This window comes from Cervus canadensis, chromosome X (assembly GCF_019320065.1).
Source record: "Cervus canadensis isolate Bull #8, Minnesota chromosome X, ASM1932006v1, whole genome shotgun sequence".
NCBI classification, from domain to species: Eukaryota; Metazoa; Chordata; class Mammalia; order Artiodactyla; family Cervidae; genus Cervus; species Cervus canadensis.
The window spans coordinates 102,355,371-102,377,135 of record NC_057419.1 but is presented as its reverse complement, the minus strand read 5'-3'; the positions used below and the strand labels follow the sequence as shown (position 1 = coordinate 102,377,135).

Below are 21,765 nucleotides of genomic sequence, written 5' to 3'. Positions count from 1 at the left end.
ATTAGATGAAAGTATGGCTAGGTCTCGCAGAGCAGCCCCATGAAAAGTTAAAGATAAAACACAGAAACAGAAAGCCAATGCAGTTGACTGCTCGTCTCTCTTTTTTCCATAAAGTCTAATATCCAGTTACTTGAAATTATCTGAATGGTTGACTTTTCATTTTTTTATCAAGAAGTGTATTATATAGACTCAACTTGGGTGTATCTGCTAGTAAAAAAAAAAAAACATATAAACAGGGAATGTAAAAGGCATGTAGAGCAATAGTAATAGAATCACATTTTATGCTTGACTGACAGTATGGTTATTGATTAAGAAGATAAGCAGTCCCCAACCCTGTAGCCTTGCAAAATGAATCCATGGCTTCAATCGCTCTAGACCTTCTGCGTGCTCACTTTGACAGTCTCAACGAACAGGAAACATACTGCACTAAGTTCGTTTTCTGTCAGTCTCAGGGAGTATAATGGCATAAGTCTGGATATAAATGTTCAGGTCATGCTTCTTAAAAGCCCCAAAAGATTCTCTAAATATTTTTGTGAATATAATATACATGTCTATTGGACTAGAACAACACATCATGATATATAATAAGCAGGGCAGAATTACCTTACCAAAGAATTTTTACAAAGTTAAATCAGTATATAGAAGATGACTAGCAAGTTTCCTAAGTGCTTTCTAGGTAGATTTGTCTCCCTAAAGAAATATGATGTTCTCTCTACACAGGAGGATGGGACTAAATAGAGAGCCACCTTCCTTCCTTCCTTTTTCTTTCCTTTTCTCTATTTTTTCATGAGAACTACATTTGATGGTTCACGTAATTCAGTGTGGTCCTTGAGTCACTTCAGGTTTGGTGCAGCAAAAGGATTCTCTACCTCACAGAGAGAAAAGGCCATTCTTTTTAGCAAGTTAGATTTAATGAGGGAGCAACTTAAGCATGTCCTTAGCCACATCATCCCTCCTGAGGAAATAAATTTGCTGCTTGGCAGGATACCACCAAGAGTACAACACTGGTAATGATGGAAGAATTAGCTTATGAGCACTCCTTGGAAGGAGACAAGTTCTTCTCCCTGGGAATATAATTTCTTGAGCTCCTATATCATGGAGGAAGTTCATCTCTGGAGCTTCCCAACCTCAGGGTCAAATGTTAGTGCAAAAGCAAAGAGCCGTCCTGATGGAGTAAGGTATGAAAGGAAAGTGAAAGTGAACGTTGCTCAGTCGTATCTGACTGTTTGCGACCCGATGGACTATACAGTCCATGAAAATCTTCAGACCAGAATCCTGGGAGTGGGTAGCCTTTCCCTCCTCCAGGGGGTCTTCCCAATCCAGGGATCAAACCCAGGTCTCCCACATCACAGTCCGATTCTTTACCAGCTGAGCTACCAAGGAAGCCCAAGAATACTGGAGTGGGTAGCCTATCCCTTCTCCAGTGGATTTTCCCGACCCAGGAATTGAACCAGGATCTCCTGTATTGCAGGCGGATTCTTTACCAACTGAGCTAGCAGGGAAGCCCATGAGAGGAAGGACAGCTAAAGGAAGGGTCATCCGGAAAAGAATGATGCTTCCTAGGCTTCCTTGTAGGGGAAGAGAGAGTGAGGGGACTGGCATGCACTTGTGCCCCCAGAGCATCTCAGGTGTCTTGATCTCTCTACCATCAACATGAACCCCAGCAAGGTTCAGAGGCCTGTATGAAGGTAGGGGGCCCTCTCTCCTGCTGGGCTAGGTCTGGCAGGATCTAAACACATCAAAGTCTTTCTCAAGTAGGACTTTGCAGACAGAAGCATTCTGTTCACCCCAGAACTACTCCTGATATGGAGAGAGGAGCAGAATGGTTTCTATAATCCTAGTTGGATTAACTGCATAGATTTGATACTGCAACCTGGTCAGTGGTCAGAAAGCCCATCAACTCTCTGGCTGTAAAAAAGATATGAATCCGTGGGAGGGATAAAAAAGGAGTTTGAGATGAACAAATACACACTGCTGGATATAAAATAGGTGAACAACAAGGACCTGCTATGTAGCACAGGGAAGTCTATGCAATATCCTGTGATAAACTATAATGAAAAAATATCTGAAAATAATATGAATCCAAACCACTTTACTGTCCACCTGAAACTAAGACAACATTGTAAATCAACTATAGTTCAGTTAAAATAAAAATGTGTGCACCGATACCTGTGTGGAATGCAGTCACAATCAAAATGCACCTTTTTGCTTAGTATGCTGTGCTTTCTAGAACACTGTCATTGATGTTGGCTACTAACAACCACTCTTGGTGTAGACAGGGCGGGAATGATGGTCTTCATTTTTAAGATGAGGAAACTGAGGTTCACTGGTGTTAGCTGCATCACTAATGTCATGATGATGGAAATGTCATGATTAGGAAATGGGGAACCTGGTACTAGAACCCAGGTTTGTGGATTTCTAGCACAGCATTCTTTCCACATATAGCTCATTGCCTCTCATTGCACCATATTGGACTATGGTTTTTAACATCTTAATTTATCATCCTATCTTAGGCTAGAACTTCCTTGATGGAAAGATAAGTATCATGTTGGGGAAACATGACACCAAATAAGTAGAATATAGATTTTAAAAAGCATATAGACATTACAAATTAAAGCAGCGTGTTAACTATCTAACCTCCATTTTCCAATCAGTTTAAATTACTTTAATGTATGTTTTTAAACTCAAAATTAGCTCTAATCCCAATATGTAACCCTCTTAATGCTCACTGACTTAATACTGTATCATTTCACTTTGACTTCCCTCCTTTTCCAGCGTCTCACATTCCCAAACATGTGTCTGGAACTTGGGATTGTCTTTTCCTGTCCCAAGATTTCAAAAGAGGAATTTTCTCCTTGTATATTTTGTAGACTTAATTATTTTCCCTTAAAGTATTTTTATTTGCCTTAAAGTATTAACGTATATTTTGCACTCAAATAATTCACTTAATTTTTCTTTGTAGTCTCTTAAGAATTCCTTATATTATATATAAAACAAAGTCAAAATACAGTGAAAGTGGAGAACACAAATGGTGAGCTGTTTCTCGTGCCTGGCAGACATTCCCTGCAACCATATCGTTTGGAGATGAGCACATGGGAAGATGACAGGAGAGCATATGACTAGAGCTGTGGGGACTCTGAAATGATCCTGGGTTAAATTCCAAAGGGGGGGGAACCTCTGAGCATAGATATTTTCCATCAATAGCCAAGCAACCCAGAAAAAATTAATTTGAATGAAGTTATTTTCCTATAATGGCTATATAAAAAGACATATGTTTCAAAGAGACTGGCCTTGAACATGATTATGTACCTCCTGATCAGAGGGAAATAACTGGGTCTAATTGAAAGTCCTGATGCACAGAGAAGAGAGGACATTTTCAAAAGCGTGTCACTGAATCAAAGCTAGGTTAAGCAATGTCACTTTGATTTCTCTCCTTCCCATCTCCTGCCAGTGGCATGCTCAGCCCATCACATCTAGCTTGCTTTAAAAGGAAACCACAGGGACTTCCCTGACAGTCCACTGCAGGGGGTGCAGGTTCCATCCCAGGTCAGGGAACTAAGATCCTGAATGCCCCGTGGCACGGCCAAAATGATAGTAATAAAAAAGGAAAACCACTGGAACCCCATGCCCATTATTTCATGGTAACCTTTCTTCTTCAGGAACAGATTAGTTTGGATTTTAAGGGATTCAGAAAAGTAGATTCAGCTATTCCCACAATGGCTTGTCTTCAGCCTACTGCCCTGTCTTATTCCACCAGCTGGGACTGGGAGAGAAAATGTGATAGAAAAGGCAGACGTCGGTATGCAGCCTGGCTACATTCTGTAGTGATGGTCAAGGTCTTGCCCGGACTCCTTGCCAGAAACTGGCTCTTCCTTTCAGCACCCTTTAAGGGATTGCTCAGAGATAGGCATTCATATCCTAAACACCTGTGAGGGATGACGGGCCAGACAGACACTCTCCTTGTTTCCTCATTTTCACCTGTTACCTCATTCCCTCACTTTCTTATGATTCCACCATTTGCGAAAATTCAACCTTAGGCACAGGTGGTGAGAAAATAACTTTTGCCTATCAAGCCAAAGTGAAAAGTGAAAGTGTTCGTCGCTCAGTCATGTCTGACTCTTTGCAACCCCATGGACTGTAGCCACCAGACTCCTCTGTCCATGGAATTCTCCAAGCAAGAATACTGGAATGGGTTGTCATTTCCTTCTCCAAGAGATCTTCCTGACCCAGGGATTAAACCTGGGTCTCCTGCATTGCAGGCAGATTCTTTACCCTCCAAGCCACCAGGGAAAAAAAACGTACCCAAATATTAATGGGTATTTGCAATGGACTTCCCTCATGGCTCAGATGGTAAAGCCTCTGTCTACAATGTGGGAGACCTGGGTTCAATCCCTGGGTCGGGAAGATCCCCTGGAAAAGGAAATGGCAACCCACTCCAGTACTATTGCCTGGAAAATCCCATGGATAGAGGAGCCTGGTAGGCTACAGTCCATGGGGTCCCAAAAAGTCGGACACGACTGAGTGACTGAACTGAACTGATCTAGCAATAGAATCTGAGACTTAATAGAAGAAAAGGACTTGGATTTCCAACAGTAATGTCTAAACTGAGGAAATATTTCATTGATTTCAAACAAATTGCTTCCAAGTGCATTGGGTTGTTGTTATGGATTGAAAGGTTCGATATGCTTATGCACTGGTCACTCAGAATGTCAATCCAATGTTAGATTATAAATCATCTCTGTTACACATGGTTGCTTCTGCCTTCTAATTTGTAACAGTATTCTCTTCATCTCTTAGCCATCACCCACCTCCAGGGTTCACAAATATAAAGGTCTCCAAGTGTATACCTTTTAAAAGGGTCCAAAGAACCCCGAGGTTGGTGAACCACTGCTTCAGCGCTCACCATTCTGAATGTTATTTCTACAGTCTAAAAGAATCTGGGGGAGTACTAGTTTTGTTCTGATTACATAATTATGCTACAGAAGTATGAAAAAAATCATCACTAAAACCCTCCAGGTGCTTAAACAGTTTGATAGACTGTAGCCATTCTGCCATCAGCGCCCCCAGCTGTGTTGCTTAGCAACATTTTAATTCCAGAAGAATCGAAGGAGATGCAATCCCTGTGGAGAGGGAAACAGAAATAAGAGGGCTGTTGACAGATGATCTGAGTTGTTTCTTCTAATATACTGTGAAGATCACTAGCTCTTTTCATGAATGATAAATGGACTGTACGCAGATCAATGGGTTCAGCAATAAAGTGGGACCAGGCTCCATGTCTAAGGGACGCAGGCCGAGAGGCCCAGAGATTTCCTCATTTCGATGATTTGGTGTGTGTTTTCTTAAAGGTTCCATGGAAGGAAATTGATCCGAGCTGTCTGTCAGCTCTTGCCTTTTTGTGGTGTCTGCTAATAAAAATGATTTTAGAAATGGGTACTTTGGCCTTGCTATCACCAGGCAGGTGCAACCAGGTGGCTGGAGCAATGCAGGGTATAGAGTTTCCCGTCCTGGATCTAAAAATCCCCAGATGTCCCCATGACCATTCCCTCTGTGCTTTCCTCCCCATCCTGTCATAAGCCAAGCAGGTGCATGCGGAGGAGGAGGATATTTCTAAAATATGGTGTGTGTGCCTGCATGCTGGGTCGCTCAGTCGTGTCTGACTCTTTGTGACCCCCATGGACTGTGGCCTGCCAGACTCCTCTGTCCATGGGATTTTCCAGGCAAGAATACTGGAGTGGGTTGCCATTTTCTCCTTCAGGGGATCTTCCCGACCCAGGGATCAAACCGGCATCTGTCTCCTTCATTGCAGGCAGATTCTTTACCAACTGAGTCACCTGGGAAGCCCCTCTGAAGTATTGGGAATGGCCAATTATGTGAATACTTATCTCTAAGTCAATCACAATAGAGCTCCTTTAGTGTAAGGGATTTAAAATCTAATTGGTTAGTATTATCCAGAGATAGGAAAGTATTACATATTCACATAATTAGAAGGAAAGACTTTTCTGAATTACAGACATATAAACATACAGACAGACACAGAGAGCTTATAGTTTTCATTCTAAAATTTCAGTCATAAGTCAAGCATAAACAAAGTTCACAGGTCCATTTCAAAGACCTGCTCTCCTTAGTGAGTATATATCTCAATTTATTTGAGCTGAAAACACACACACAGAAAAAAAGAAACAATAAACCAGAGTCTCTGTTCTATTTTACCCAAGAGACAAGATCTCTGTAAGTCATAAGTCCCTTTACAGTGATCAACAGATGGTCAGACCAAATAGAAAGGCAAACCATCCAGGAAATTTAGGGGAGTCAGGAGGAAGGATGGAACTGAGTCTCAGCATGTGGACAGCAGTGTGGTCCTTTGAAATGAGCTGTTTTCCAGAACATGAAAGGATGGAGTAGAGTGGGGGAGTTCTTCATGATCTCTGTTTTCCAGAAGCACAGGGCTCAGGTTTAAAAAAAATGGAAGGGAAAGATGAGAAGAGGAGGATGGAGTCATGAGCCTAAGGGCCCACTCGCATGGGCACTGCTGAACTTCCCAGGCAACTGTGGCCATGCTTGCCTGTGTCTGAAAGCTGTGCTTGGACCGGTAACCATGCTCCCCAGGAGAGGGAAATTGCTTTCTGTGCCTCCGGCCTGCTTATCTCCAGCAGCCTGCCTTGGTTAACTCCTCACGTTTCTGAAGAGCATCTTATATTGCTTATTGTTTTGGTAACTAGTTGCAAAGATTATGCCTGCTAATGTTGTCTAATTGCATTTTTTTCTTCTGTTCACAGGCTGTTGAAAAGGCAAAAGCTAAGAATAATCCTGTGAAGTAAGTTATTTTTTTTATTAGTTGGAAATGTTAATTTGAATGGACTCCAAGCATGTGAAAAAAGGTCATAAAGAGACCTTGATTTTGAGTTCATCTCTATTCGTGACAATTTAAAAACAAAAACCAAAACAAGCAGGGAGAAAAAAAAAAACCTTCAATGAGCAGGGACCAGCTTTTCAATTTTTCCTGTGGTCCCGATGAGGAAGTGCTCCAAGTTATGCCTGGTTTACATAAATTAATATGTGCCATCCATGAATAGCTGCCAAATACTATTATAATCATATTCAATGCATAGTACTTCAAGCCTTTGGGTTTTGCACATGCTAAAAAGATTACATTTTTAATTGCAAACCTTGGACCTATGACAGAGACGTAAGTGACTGAAAATGTGCCAAGTGATTTCCAGCCACGTGGGGAGCTTTGGCACCTCGGCATCAAGGCCTCGGCACTCTGTTAATGAAAAGCTCATAAAAATATATTTAACCGAAGGCTTTTCTAGCTAACAGAGAGCTATTTCCAAGGCATTTTATGAGACACTCTTAAATTATAAACAAGCTGCACAGCAGTCTTTTAAATATAGTACATCCTGTCTCCTCCAGAAGGGAGACTTTCAAATTAAAGATGTCTGTCTTGTCATTTGGCTTCATGACATCTGATTACCATGTTATGATGCATACCAGTTCCACCAGCATGTGGGCTAGGGAAGACCTGCTCTATTTGCTGGGTTACTACGGGTCGAGTGACATCACATCTCTAGGAACTACAACGTGTTAATCTATGTCAGGCAACTTCCGCTATAGTAGATACCAAATGCAGGAATGGAAGCACATTGATTTATTTTTTTAATTTGTAGCTTTTAATATAAAGTGTGTCTCCTGTGGATGGCATATAGTTAAATCTTGTTTTTTCCTCCAGTCTGGCAGTCTCTGCCTTTTGGCTAAATTGTTAAATCCATTCACATTTAATGTTACTATTGATGGGGTTGGATATATATAGTTATATAGTTGGGAGTGCATTGGATTTTTAATAGTTTCTGGGAGAATGGATCAGCTAATGCCGATGACAAGAGGGCTGCTTGTGTTTTGTAAAAATAATTAACTTTTCCAAGTCACCAGGGTAGTGTTTAGCACACCATTAAATGCAAGTTCTGATTCATTTTTTCAAAAGGTTTTCTTTTGTACTTTGTGTTTAAATTTTGTTTTCTGAGGCCTCAGAATATTCCTTATCAGCCTTTTGTAGCCTCTGGAGGGCTATCTGTGGTCTGGAGATGTATTTTGCTATAGTTGTCTATGGGAGCATTTTTAGTAGCCGAATTGTTGTCTGGTTGTTTTGTAGGGGGTGCAATCGTCTCTGCAGCCTAATTTCTTTTCTGTCTATGCCTGGAAGGCTTCTCTACTGCGAGCCTGTGGCAGGCAAGCTCCGTGGATTAGAGGATGGTGCTAATGAGGCCAAGGCCAGAACTTGAGTCCCTCAGTGAGCCATTAGTGATCTTCTTTCCCACAGTCCAACTGCACCCCTTCCTCCAGTCCACCCACAGGCAGATGTATGCCCTAGGTCACAAGGGATGGGGCAGGGTCTGGAGGAGTGTAAATCTGGCCCTCAATGGGACAAACATCTCCAAGTTCAAGCCTGCCCAATAGGAAGTAAATCCCAAGCTCCATCTTTGCATGCACAAGACAGCCCACTGGCAACATACAGGGCTGCATTTAATTACACTCTAATGGCCTGGAAGTAGGACCAGTTTTCTGTCTGTTCCTTGTGAGAATTCTACCCTACAGATAATTACATTTTTTATGAGTTTGGTTAATTCACAGTACAGACTCTATCTAATGTCTAACACTTTAAGGAATGTTGTAAAGAGAAAACAGGAAAAGTAGAAGAGCCAAAGGATTACTAATAGAACATAAAACAATATTTTATTTTTAAATATATTTGAAAATCTGTCTAGTAATAAGCCTAAATCACAACCAACTGGTAGGTGTTTAGAATTGTCTTCTAATTAAGTAAGAAACCACTCTCAGTGTGAGTTTGAGTGTCTTGTTGTGTTTGGTACGTAATACCTGCTACCTAATTCAGTTGCCTAGCCACAACCATCTGAGGACTCTAAAAAGAGAGGCTTCTTCAAGACCTCAGCTCAGGGACAAGAATCTCAGCTCAGAGAATGGTTCAATTACACTGCCTGATGGCAGAGCAGAAACAAGGCTTTAAACAGTTTTGTGTATGGCGGTCCTCTTTCCCTTTCTAATATGTCTCTGTCAGACATAATGCACTGCGACCCTAAGTAGGGTTAGGGTTTGATGTGCGTTTTTTGAATTAATAGACAAGTAAACAAATTGGGTGTATCCCAGAAAGCAGTTCTTTCAGGAATCCAGCCTGGAGGCTTAATAAGACCCTAGTGGAGCATCAGGACTGAAGGACTCTTGTGTTGTAACTGAGCAAGGTGTCCGTCTGTTCTGACTCATGTTGTTCAGTTGCTAAATTGTGTCTGACTCTGTGACCCCATGGACTGCAGAATGCCAGACTTCCCTGTCCTTCACCATCTCCCTGAGTTTGTTCAAGCTCGTGTCCATTGTGTAGATGATGCCATCCAACCATCTCATCCTCCATCATCCCCTTCTACTCCTGCCCTCAATCTCTCTCAGCATCAGGGTCCTTTCCAGTGAGTCAGCTCTTCACATCAAGTGGCCAAAGTATTGGAGCTTCAGCTTCACCATCAGTCCTTCCAATGAACATTCAGGGTTGATTTTCTTTAGGATTGACTTGTTCAATCTCCTTGCTGTCCAAGGGACTCTCAAGGTCTTCTGACTCATGCCACATGTTAAATATTACCACATTGCTCTGGTTTATACTAACTGCATTGCCTTTGACCACTTATTGGCTTGATCTTGTACACGAGAATTAACACACAATCATTTGTGGGGCCATACATTGGAAAGAATGTTCAGCCTTGTTGGAAAAGTGGAGATCTAGAGGCATCATTTACAACTAAGGATGAACACAGATAGATACAGATGATCATTATGTGTGATTGGTGCAGAGTTTGGCAAGTGGTGGGGAAAAAATTCAAAAGAATACTATTTCATGACATGTAGAAATTATATTAAATTCAAATTTCAGTGTCCATAAAAGAAGTTTTATGGCACACAGCTACACTCATTTCTTCCCAAATTGTCTGTAGCTCCGTTTGTGTTACAGTGGCAGAATTGAGACTGTGCAAACCAACAAACCAAAAATATTTCCTATCTGGCTCTTTACAGTTTGCTGACCCCTGCTCTGGTTAGTCAGGTAGGCAAAAGTGCACATGTAAGCTTTTCTATGACAGTGACTGTTAAACTATGAACCTTTCTCTTTTTGCCCTCTGAAACACTGAGTGCTCAATGGCTCAGTCATGTCTGACTCTTTGTGACCCCATGAACTGTAGCCTACCAGGCTCCTCTGTCCATGGGATTTTCCAGGCAGAAACAATGGAGTGGGTTGCTATTTCCTTCTCCAAAAACATTGAGTAGGCACTATATTTACTGAGCTCTCATCTTGTGTTCGGGACTTTCTGCAGCCGATATATCACCTAATCCTCATTCAGAGTACAGAAACCACTCCAAATTCAAGATCTTTGAAGATCATCATGGATATGAGATCCATTCATGGGACAGTGATGCCTCAGAAACTAGTAAATACATAGCTACAGTGTAATGGTAATCTTCCAAGTTGTGTGTAGATGGATATCTTGCAAAAGGCATTTTCTATAATTCTGTTACTTCCCAAGATTTAACTAAGGCTGGGTAAGCTTTCAGTTCAAGTGAGGGTAAATGATTCACAATATTATTTAGTTTGCATATTTTCTCCAGTAAAGGTTCATCTCCTCCCTCCCTATTTCTCAACCACTTGTTTAATTTCTTTTTAATAACTTCATGGTTGTAAGCTTCTTTCATCACCATAGGGAGAGGGTGGTACATGTTAATTACACTCCATACAAAGGAGAAATTAAATATATGCTTAGTGAATATAAGCACATAATGTACCTGGATACACTAATGACTTTACCTTGAAACATTCAGTATTACCTCTGAGGATAAGAATCAAAATTGTGTATTCTTAAGATCAGTGATCAGGACAAGAGATACTATTGTACTTATCAGTCAATTGGAACCATGCTGGTATCAAAGCTTGATTAGTATGTTCAAACTGTGCCTCTTTAATGTGTTAGAGAGACTTTCACTTGTATGTGAACATTCTGCAGCAATTATCTTCAAGCTTCATTGTGGAAATAAGGCCTGAGAGATGTACAGATTTCTTTTACCATATGTGACTTATCACATACATTTAAAAAAAAAAACACATTTCTGTTATTAAGACATATGTGATAGTACACTTCTGCAAATGTGAATTGCTTTTGGCTAAATGCCATGCACTAATAAGTTGAGTTGAATCTAACCGAGGTTGACATCTGTTACCAAAAGAGAGAGAGAAGGGGGTGGAAGGAGAAGCAGTTATCAAGCATAAAATTCTTCCTTGCATTTACACGTTAACAAAGTTAAACAACGTGATGGTTGTCTTTCACAAATCAGGATCTGAATCCACTCTGCTTAGGAAATTGCAGCTTTATTTAGGAACCGATCCATCTTACAGATATGGTGGTTTCATTATTGAAAATGACAAATGGCCACAAAGATTTTCCTGACCGTGATGTTTGTACATTATTCATTTATTCATCCAATGAATATTTATTGAAGATCTCCAGCATTCCGGGAACTGTGATAGATGCTGAGGGAATTAAAAATAAATCTGACACAGGTCTTACCCTCGAGGAGTTTAGAGTCCAGGAGGAAAGATAAAATCGGTTTGTAAAGAACTAAATACAAGATAGAGAGAGGTTTGCTAAGTGGGGGACAGATAAAGTACATGGGAAGCTCTCAGGACAGAAGTGCTTCTAGTTATCACTATTGGAGAAGCTGGGGGAGGGGAGCAGAGGAAGAGACATTAGTACCAGGACTTCAGAGAGTGCTGGCTTGAGAAACTGGTGCTGAGGTGGCAGACAGTAAAGGGACCGACTGGGAACTGAGGCTCCAAAGAAATGATGACTTAGGGCCCTCGGAGCTTATCCAGATAAAAGAATGAGCTTGATAGAGTTGGATAGCATTGAAGACCTCTACCTTTTTACTGTGACTCATCATTAGTCCACTAGTTAGTTACTAAGCATAAACGAACCACCCTTGGACTTGGGGTCTAGTCCTGAACCTAACACTAGCTCATAGTATGAAATCGGATATGTCCATTCCTTCCTACAGACCTCAGCAACATTATTTATATGGTTCTTCCACCTCTTTAACATTAGCTAAAGCCTGAAATTGTGTTTTACAGTTATGTTTATTTGAGGAAATACTTGATGTTAGTTTCATGGAGATGCATACAAGCACATGCATTATAAACATTACACATACAATACATGTGTTTATACACACACATGCACATACACACATAATACTTTTTCTGTTAATTTCTGCCTTATGCATTCATGAAATGAGGGACAAACCACATTGTTTAAGTTTTAAAGGAATATGTTAGATTAATATAACTTCAAGGATGTTGGGTTGAGCCTCTAGATGAGCCCTATGAACAAAGGTGATTTTGTGATTGGAGTCCGTATCTCTTTGGTCGTCTTGGACACACACACATCACAGGCATGCAGAACATCCCCCTCTCTGGAGGGTAAGGCCTTGGATTCTGTACTGTGTTCTGCTGAGTCAGGTGGGATTGTTTTCCTTAGGAACAAAAGGCTCCAGCACCACGGAGCATGGCAGACATTGCACCATCCCCTCCCTGGAGTGCCTTGTGAATACTGCAGGCTCAGAGAGGTCCTGAGTTGGCCAACTTATCTTTGCCTAACCCAAGTTTTCCCAAATGTGTTGGAGCAGAGGGCACCTTTATCCAGCACCATGTTTCATGGGACACAGAATCAGAAGCTCTGGTCCATGTGAAATAAAAGGACCACGTGGAGGCCTGGCCTCTGTAGGTAGTTTGAGAAACCTAGGACCTAAAAATTGGCATCCAGTCTCTAACAGGAGTATTCAAGATGAGCAGATTATTGAAAAAGTCAACCACAGGAGGGAAAGAAATCCCCCAGGTCTGAAATGATAGACTACCTCCTGTGTCTTTTACAAGTGTCATACTCTCGATGATTGTTATCACTTGTAGGTGTCCTGAGCAGCAGTTCTCAATGATGGTCAGAGACACTGAAGGTTGGGTCCCTCTGAATGAAATCCCTGAAGCCAGCAGCCATCACTGTGCTTTCTATGACGTCAACAAAAGTATAGTCAGCCTCCAATCATCTCTGGCCATTTTAAGGGTAGTTAAAGGGAAGTGGAAGTGAAAGCTGATCAGTTGTGTCTGACTCTTTGCAACCTCATGAACTGTAGTCCATGGAATTCTTCAAGCTAGAATACTGGCGTGGGTAGCTTTTCCCTTCTCCAGGGGATCTTCCCAACCCAGGGATCAAACCCAAGTATCCCACATGGCAGGTGGATTCTTTACCAGCTGAGCCACAAAGGAAGCCCAAGCATACTGGAGTGGGTAGCCTATCCCTTCTCCAGCTGATCTTCCTGACCCAGGAATCAAACCGAGGTCTCCTGTATTGCAGGCGAATTCTTTACCAACTGAGCTATCAAGGAAAGATAACAATAAAACCTTTTTCTAAACAGCTCTGTAAAATAAATGGTGTTTTCTATGTTGTCCAGATAGCTATAACTGGAGACAGAAGGTTCTAGCAGTCATCTTGACAGCTAATGAAACTTGAGCAGATTTCTGGACACCCGCCTTTTCCTTGGTGGTTGGAATCGTATCACCTAGGCCATCTCAGAGGAGACAGCTGAGACCCAGAGAGCTGAGACCCTGACATTTCAGCAGCTCCCTCCACATTGAACAAGGTGTTCTCATCACCTGCTGGCACCCACATGGTCACTTTCAATGCCTATCAATCTGTTGCTGACTTTAAAAGTCTTACTATCTAACTTTGGTAACAGTTTGGTTTCTGAGAATATGGCAAGAAATGCTTCAAAAATTAATGACTCAGCACAGTTGCAGGCACTTTAACCTTCATAAGAAAGAGTTTCTGCAAAACTTCAGGCTTGCTGCTTTGTCTTATTATCAGCACTCATCTTTCTAAGAGTTTGGTGAGAACCTTTTTTTCTTTAAGTGGTGAATTGATACTAAGAACCATGACAATAACACAGAAATATAAAGCATAGAAATAAAACCACCCATTTATTGGTGCAACACAGTGGCCTCAAGCTAGCCAGCCAAGGTGCAATCAAACCATTTTTAAAGGAAATTCAGCCACATTTTAAGGGACAACATTCCCAAAACACATCATCATACAATAATTCATAAAGTAGCATGTTATTTTCTAACTCTGAGCTTATTAGCATTTGCTGCTTAGACAAGAATGGATGAGTTTGTTTAATTTATGCACAGAAGTCAACTCAGTCTTTGTTTTTAATTTATTTTGACTGTGCTGGGTCTTCATTGCTGCTTGGGCTTTTCTCTAGTTGCAGTGAGCAGGGGCTACTACTCATTGTGGTGGCTTCTTGTGTTTCGGAGCACGAGCTCTAGAGCACATGATCAATAGTTGTGGTGCATGGGCTTAGTTGCTCTGCTGCATGTGTGATCTTCCTGGATCAGGGATCAAACCCATGTTTCCTACATTGGCAGGCAGATTCTTTAGCACTGAGCCAGAAGGGAAGCCCCAACTCAGTTTTTGAGATGTAAGAGTTACACCTAGAATTTTAACATTACCATTCAGCGATCTTTCAGAAAACTGTTGAAAACTCAGAAGCTCATGGCTGGTCTGCTTAAGATTCCAACAAATCATGCCATGTGTTCTTTTACAAACATGAATTGTGCACCTACTCTGTGCCAGTCTCCGTTGATAGGGAAAGGAGTTAAGGAAAGTTTCTGCCAGGAAAGTCGGCGCACTCTGGGAGGAAATGGACAATCATCACCCTATAGAATACACAGGCTCTGCAACTGAAGCACGTGCAGCATTCTCAGAGATTGGGATGCAGGAGTCCCAGTGAACAGTGGGGGTGAAATCATTCAGAAGAGAACAACGTTTGCAAAACGCACGACCACAGGAAAGCACATGCGTGTTTTGAGCAGCGTCTGGGAGGTCAAGGCAACTAAGGAGAGGAGGTGTATATCACAGGAGCAGGAAACACCAAGTTTACCAGAAGTATCACACTGCCAAAGACTGGGGCCCCACTTTGGGCATGAAGAGGATAGTAGCACAGTAGACACAATTAAGAAAATGCTAAAAGGATTCTTTTGTTCTAGAAAGTTAAAGGTGCGAATTAGTTAGGAATGGATTATAAGGCACCCTTTTAAAAATGTTTGCAGAGAAATAGACATCAAATCTTTCTGATTACATCAGGCTAATCCTTGTATGTAAATCTGAGTTCCTGCAGGGCATTTCTGAGCTTCCAGCTGTTCCCTTGTGTCTTTACCGACCCTGGATTGTTTTTTACATTTGAAAAAAGTTTTCATACAGTGCCTTTCACGTTATTCAAACATGTAGACTACAATGAAACATAGTGTTTTTGGTAGGCATGACACATAACCCTATTATTTTAACTTCATTTTCTGAATTTGTTCTACAAATATAAAAATTCTTTCTGAATGTTTTTTTATCAATCTACAAGTATAAGCACAGTGGTGAAGTGGTGAAGTGAAAGTCACTCAGTCGTGTCTGATTCTGCACAGTAGGGCTATTTTTGTTTCTAGAGAAATGACGCATGCCCCCTTGGTAACATGCACAGGCCTCTGAACACTAAATCTATCTTCCATCTACTGCAGCACACATTCAAAGTCAGGAGCCAGGGGTCATAAGTTATTTAGTTGACTACCAGATTGGGGAGACTGAGAACAGAGGAATGACTTACTTTGGCCATGGAATGAAATAAGAAACACATAGTTTCTACTTTATTAAAGCTTTTGCCTAAACCAACAGCAGTTATGTAGAGAGTCAACATTAAAAAAAAAAAAAAGGTAAATCACTCTTCCACAGGAAAATGTTTCCATTTGTAGAATTTACAAGCATGGCAGTAGATTGTGTGTCATTATAATCCAGTTTTTACATGCACATACATTTATACACCCTGTACATCCATCTACCCTCATGCTCCATGGTAAATAATTCCAAGACAGAATCATTGCTGGTGGTGCTGCAGGTCTTTTTTTCAGTGCCCATTCCTCTATCCTCATCACCCCCTAATATTTTGACTGCCTTCCTCCTCTTAGTCCCACATTCCCACATGTGGGGTTCAAGTAGTCAGGGAAATTATTTCAGAAAACTCATGGCATTTTGCTTATTTTGTTAGCAGCTTCAGGGAGTGAATGGCTGTCTACCTCCATGGCAGTCCTGTGAGTTACTGACAGGGAAGCCCTGGGCAATCAATTGGACCTCCTCCACACCCATTGGTCTCTGCGTTATCAAATCCTACAATGGGAATGGCCAGGAATCTGCTAATAACAGCATCTCCCTGGAGAAGCACACCCTATTCGTCTCTCTGCCACCAGCTGGAGATGTGTATTACTACCCACATTGGCTAAGTGAAAGGTAAACTGCCCTCAAAACAAGATGTGTGGGTTTACTAAGCAAATTAGACAAGCTGGCACTTGCTTTGAAGATCTCTGTAGATTTGTATATACTCTCTCTAAACATATACATGCATTCATATATAATTTAAGCCCCACCTACTTCTGAAGATGATTTTGATGTGATTGAAACAAGATTGTAGAGGAGGACATTTAAAAGATACAGGAAGAATATACTATTTCCTAGTACAGAAACATCTGTGTTCATATGTGATGCAACTAGAAAATGATACATGTTTTTAAATCCACCCAAATGAGGGCTGTCCTTCAATCACAGAGCTGAGCACTGCTGAGCCCATCTGCGGTGACATCATGGTGGCACAGAGACAGCGGAAAGATCCTCTTGGGGAGTTCCACCACGAACATGGGGCTCTTCTGCTGGTCCTTAGTGATGGGTGGTAGACCTTTGAATTGGGGTTGAAGTTTTGAAAACTAATCCAGGACAATGATTTAGAGTCATGGGTGTTGAAAAAGTGGTTAATCAAGACAGTGAGGGCTTCCCAGGTGGCTCAGTGGTAAACAATCAACCTGCAATGCAGGAGATTCAGGTTCAATCCCTGGGTCAGGAAGGTCCCCTGGAGCAGGAAATGGCAACCCACTCTAGTAGAGGAGCCTGCCAGGCCAGAGTCCGTGGGATCACAAAGAGTCAAGCAGGACTGAGCGACTAAACAAAAGAAACTTAGTACCTCAGCAGTCCCTGCATCCAGTGAAAGTGTTACTCGCTCAGTCATGTCCAACTCTTTGGGAGCTGGCATACAGTAGGTGCTCAGTATTTGTTGAATCAATGAGTGCAGGAGTCTAAGGATATGACTCTGAACTTTTACTCTCGTGGTTCATGAGTATGAGATTAGTCTCATAGGAAGCCTGATTTTATACTGCCATTTGGACAATCACTGAATCCTTGTTAGTCTTCATGTAAGTTACTAACTTTTCCTAGAAAGGAAACCAGCTTTTTTTAAAAAGCATCAATATTCCATATAAGCTTAACTCTGAGGCATTTTAACATTACTTGTCCTGTGTTTACAGAGCTAGAATTTTCCATCTCAGGTGAAGTTTCTGATCTCTACCCACCTTCCTACTCAGGATATAGTCCTGCTTTGGATTTTGAAGGGAAGGCGTGGTGGGGGAAATGAAGGAGCTTCTGTGGTGGCTCAGATGGTAAAGAATCTGCCTGCAATACAGGAGAAATGTGTTTGATCCCTGGGTCAGGAAGATCCCCTGGAGAAGGGAATGGCAACCCACTCCAGTATTCTTGCCTGGGGAATTCCATGGGCAGAAGAGCCTGGCGGGTACAGTTCATGGGGCTGCAAAGAGTCAGACGTGACTGAGTGAAAACAGAGAGGTCATTCAGTTAACAGCTGACAACACGTGATAGTTCTGATTTTTTGAAAGGCCATCTTGATGCGCAGAAACTAGCTGGATGGGACACCCACATGTTTGTCCTTGTCCTTAGTGGTGGGAAATCTGAGAAACTTCTGATCTCCATTCCTCCTCCCTGACACGCTTCACCATCACAGCATGAAGAAGCCTTTGGTCACTGTTCCCATTGGCTGATAGTCCCAAAGTGAGCATCTCTAAGGGAGCTGGGCTTTAAGCCACAAGGGTTTAGACAATAACTCTGTGGAGCAGTGAAACGAAACAAGCCTACTTTCATCTCATATTATTTTCATGAATATGGAAGTAATTAAATTATTTGGTCACATCTCAGTGGATGGAGTTTAAAAAACAAATTCCTCACTGGATATCGATGTGTCTGAAAGAAACTAAAAAACAAGACCTTGTTTTTAGGAAATAACACTGCTTCAAGGTTCATTTTGCCTCATACAGCATTTCCTAGGATTGAATTGCCCGATCTCCTCTCTTGGGGATTGCTCTTATGCTTGCAAAAATTGAGGCTGATTTTATTGGAAAATCATCGCTGGATGAGGAATGTACTCCAGAGGAAACTTTGCATGGGACGAACTGGTTTCTGGTGTCTGTGGCATGTTATCCAGGCCGCTGCTCTGTGAGTTTCCAATCTTTCATCTTTCTGTTCATTCAGGCAACACATTCATTAGCAATCCTTCAAGCAGGGTGAAAGGACCAGACAGATTAAGGAAATTTACTTTGAATTGTTTTGGGAACTTATTGACTAACAGGTCAGTAATCAAATTCTAGCTTTTAACATATACATTAAGTATTTGACTCATCGTGGCAGGACTCCCTGTAGTTTCTACTTCATCTGCTGATCATAAAAGCAATTTGGCACAGAGATCTAGGACTCGTTGCAGATCTAGGATGGATGACAGGGCAGAGTTATGGAAGGAAGATGGTGACACTAGCAGTGAAGTTCTCACACTACCTTAGTAGGCATGGCTTATCCATCAATCATTTCCTGCTTGTTGACATTTTTAATTATAAAGAGAATCCAGAGTTATCTTGACAGCACAGTGCAGCCCAACTGAACAGGAGACCCCAATTCAGAAATATAGCTCAGCTCCCAAACTCCAGGAAGGACAAACTGAAAACAGTATAGACAGGATACACTGAACCTCCAGGGTGGAGGAGAGGAAGGGGGAAACTGATGGAGAAGCCACACATCAGAAGGCTCTGGTAACCTTGGGGTGACATTGCTTCTTTAGACTGAAGAAAAGGTACTCGGAAGCTTATTTGATTCATGAATATAGGGGAGTTGGGGGGGGGTGGAGAGAAGGAAAGGATAGTTATATGAACAAGAGCAGGAGACAGAACAGAGTAGATGCTCAAAGTATATACTGCATCTTAACCCTTGAACTTCTTAGGCAAAATCTATACTAGGAAGAAGACAACAGCAACTTGTGTAGCTGTTCAAAGTCTCTCTGCTTAGGGCCACTGATCAGAGTACAAGAAAACTTGATCAGAGATGACGGGCCCAGTACCCAATACTCGGTTTAAAATAATTCAGACATTAAGTGTAAAAGCCAAGATGTCAGTCTGTGCTGACTGGTTGGGACCGTTCTTTTATGAATTTTGTGCCCAGATTATTACTAAGATTTACTTTAACCAAGAGAGGGAAAGTAAAACAATTCCCAGGATCCAGCAGTCACAGAAAGCTCTTTTAACTACTGACGTAGGTGACATATGGCTTAATACTTGGGTTTTCAGCAATCAAGAAGCAGCCCTGTGCAATATCTCCAGAGCGCAGTCCCCAGTGGGCATAACGGAGATGATTAGATATATTGAGTTCTTTGTGTCATTCAAAGAAAGCAGAATCTCATACACGTCGGTGTTAGCTTCCTCTCACTTCATTTCAATTTTCAATAACCAGTGTCATCACATGTAACAGTTTCTTCATAATGAAACTTCATGTCGAATTGGATTTGTCTTTCAAATGAAAGCACATTTTTGAAGGCTTCTGAGATCTGATCCTTGAACGAATTTTTACTGCTACAAAAATCTTCAATATACCTCAAGTTCCCCAAAACAAGAATAAAAGCAGCAAATAAATAATAAAAACAAAATTTCTGTGTTTGAAAAAAAAAAAAAAACAAACTTCTGTGTCTGAAGTGCTCTGGTTAATCAAAATAAACTGGTTAATGAAACTACCACGTGTAGAGAGAATGCTTTTCAAAGAGTTAGAAGAGTGTCAATACCCTGATCCAGAAACAATGCCACACATAATCTAATCCTTCTTCCATGATTTAGGAAGCCCATACAAGATTATTACAATGAACAGTTCTCATTGTGCCATTTGCATGGAAATCCTGCTTGCTCAGATTTCTAGATGCTTACTTACTTGTGTGTGTGTGTGTGTGTGTGTGTGTGTGTGTGTGCGCGCGTGTGCTCAGTCACTCAGTCGTGTCCCACTCTTTGCAATCCCACTGACTGTAGCCCACCAGGCTCTTCTGTCCATGGAACTTTCCAGGCAAGAATACTGCGTGGGTTGCCATTTTCTACTCTAGGGGATCTTCCCAACCCAGGGATCAAACTGTGTCTCCTACATCTCCTGCATTGGCGGATTCTTTACCACTGAACCACCTAGGAAGTGCAGTCAACGATGGAGAACAGTATGAAGTTTCCTTAAAAAAAACAAAAAACAAAAATAAAGGGCTTCCCTGGTGGTCCAGTGGTTAAGAATCTGCCTTGCAGTGCTGGGGACACTAGTTCGATTCCTGATCCAGGAAGATCCCACATGCCTCGGAGCAACTAAGCCCCTGCTACTGAGCCCACGTGCTGCAACTACTGAAGCCCTTACACCCTAGACCCTGGGCTCGAAAACAACAGAACCCACCATGGTTAGAAGCCTGAGCAATGCAACTAGAGAAGGCCTGTGCACACAAAAAAGACCCAGCACAGACAGAAATAAAAATAAGTAAATAAATAAAACATTGCCTTTATAAAAATGGAAAATTTAACTACCTTTTAGATCCTGCAATCCCACTCTTGGGCATATACCCAGACAAAACTGTAATTCAAAAAGATACATGCACCCCAATGTTCATTGCAGCACTATTCACAATAGCCAAGACATGGAAGCCACCTAAGTGCCCATCAACAGATGGATGGATAAAGAAGATGTATGTACAATTGACTCTGAACAGCAGAAGGTTTGGGGCTCCCATCACCCCTCCATGCAGTCAGAATCCAGGTATAAATACAGTCAAATTCAACCAACTGTTCATCATGTAGTACATGTTTAGTGGGGGAAAAAAATCCACATATAAGTGGCCCCATGCAGCTCAAACCCATGTTGTTCAAGGGTCAACTTTATATCTGATGGAATCTTATTCAGCCACACAAAAAAGAAAAATATCCTGTCACTTGTGACAATATGGGTGAACGTTGAGGTCATTATACTAATGAAATAAGACAGAGAAAGTCAAATACTGTTTGATCTCACTTACATGTGGAATCTAAAAAAAAAAAAAACCAAAAAACTCATAGAAACAGAGAGTAGATAAGCAGCTGCCAGAGGAGGCAGGTGCAGGGGAAATGGATGAAGGTGATCAAAGAGTCCAGACTTCCAGTTTTAAGTTGAATGAGTTCTGGGGATGTAATATACAGCATGGTGACTATAGTTAACAATGCTATCTGGATACTTGAAAGTTGCTAACAGAGTAGATCTTTCTTTTCCCCCAATTATTTTTATTAGTTGGAGGCTAATTACTTTACAATATTGTAGTGGTTTTTGCCATACATTGACATGAATCAGCCATGGATTTATATGTGTTCCCCATCCTGAACCCCCCTTCCACCTCCTTCCCCATCCCATCCCTCTGGGTCATCTCAGTGCACCATCCCCGAGCACTTGTCTCATGCCTCCAACCTAGTAGATCTTAAAAGTAATC

General features: G+C 41.5%; 1 protein-coding gene across 11 annotated transcripts in view; it reads left to right on the top strand.

Moving 5' to 3' along the window:
• Nucleotides 1-21,765, top strand: part of AFF2 (AF4/FMR2 family member 2) — a 541,148-nt gene that overhangs the window by 433,551 nt on the left and 85,832 nt on the right. For all 11 annotated transcript variants that reach the window (XM_043458359.1, XM_043458361.1, XM_043458360.1 and 8 more), the window contains one exon: nucleotides 6,777-6,814. In XM_043458359.1, coding sequence (XP_043314294.1) covers nucleotides 6,777-6,814 — 38 coding nt within the window. The remainder of the gene's footprint in view (nucleotides 1-6,776; nucleotides 6,815-21,765) is intronic.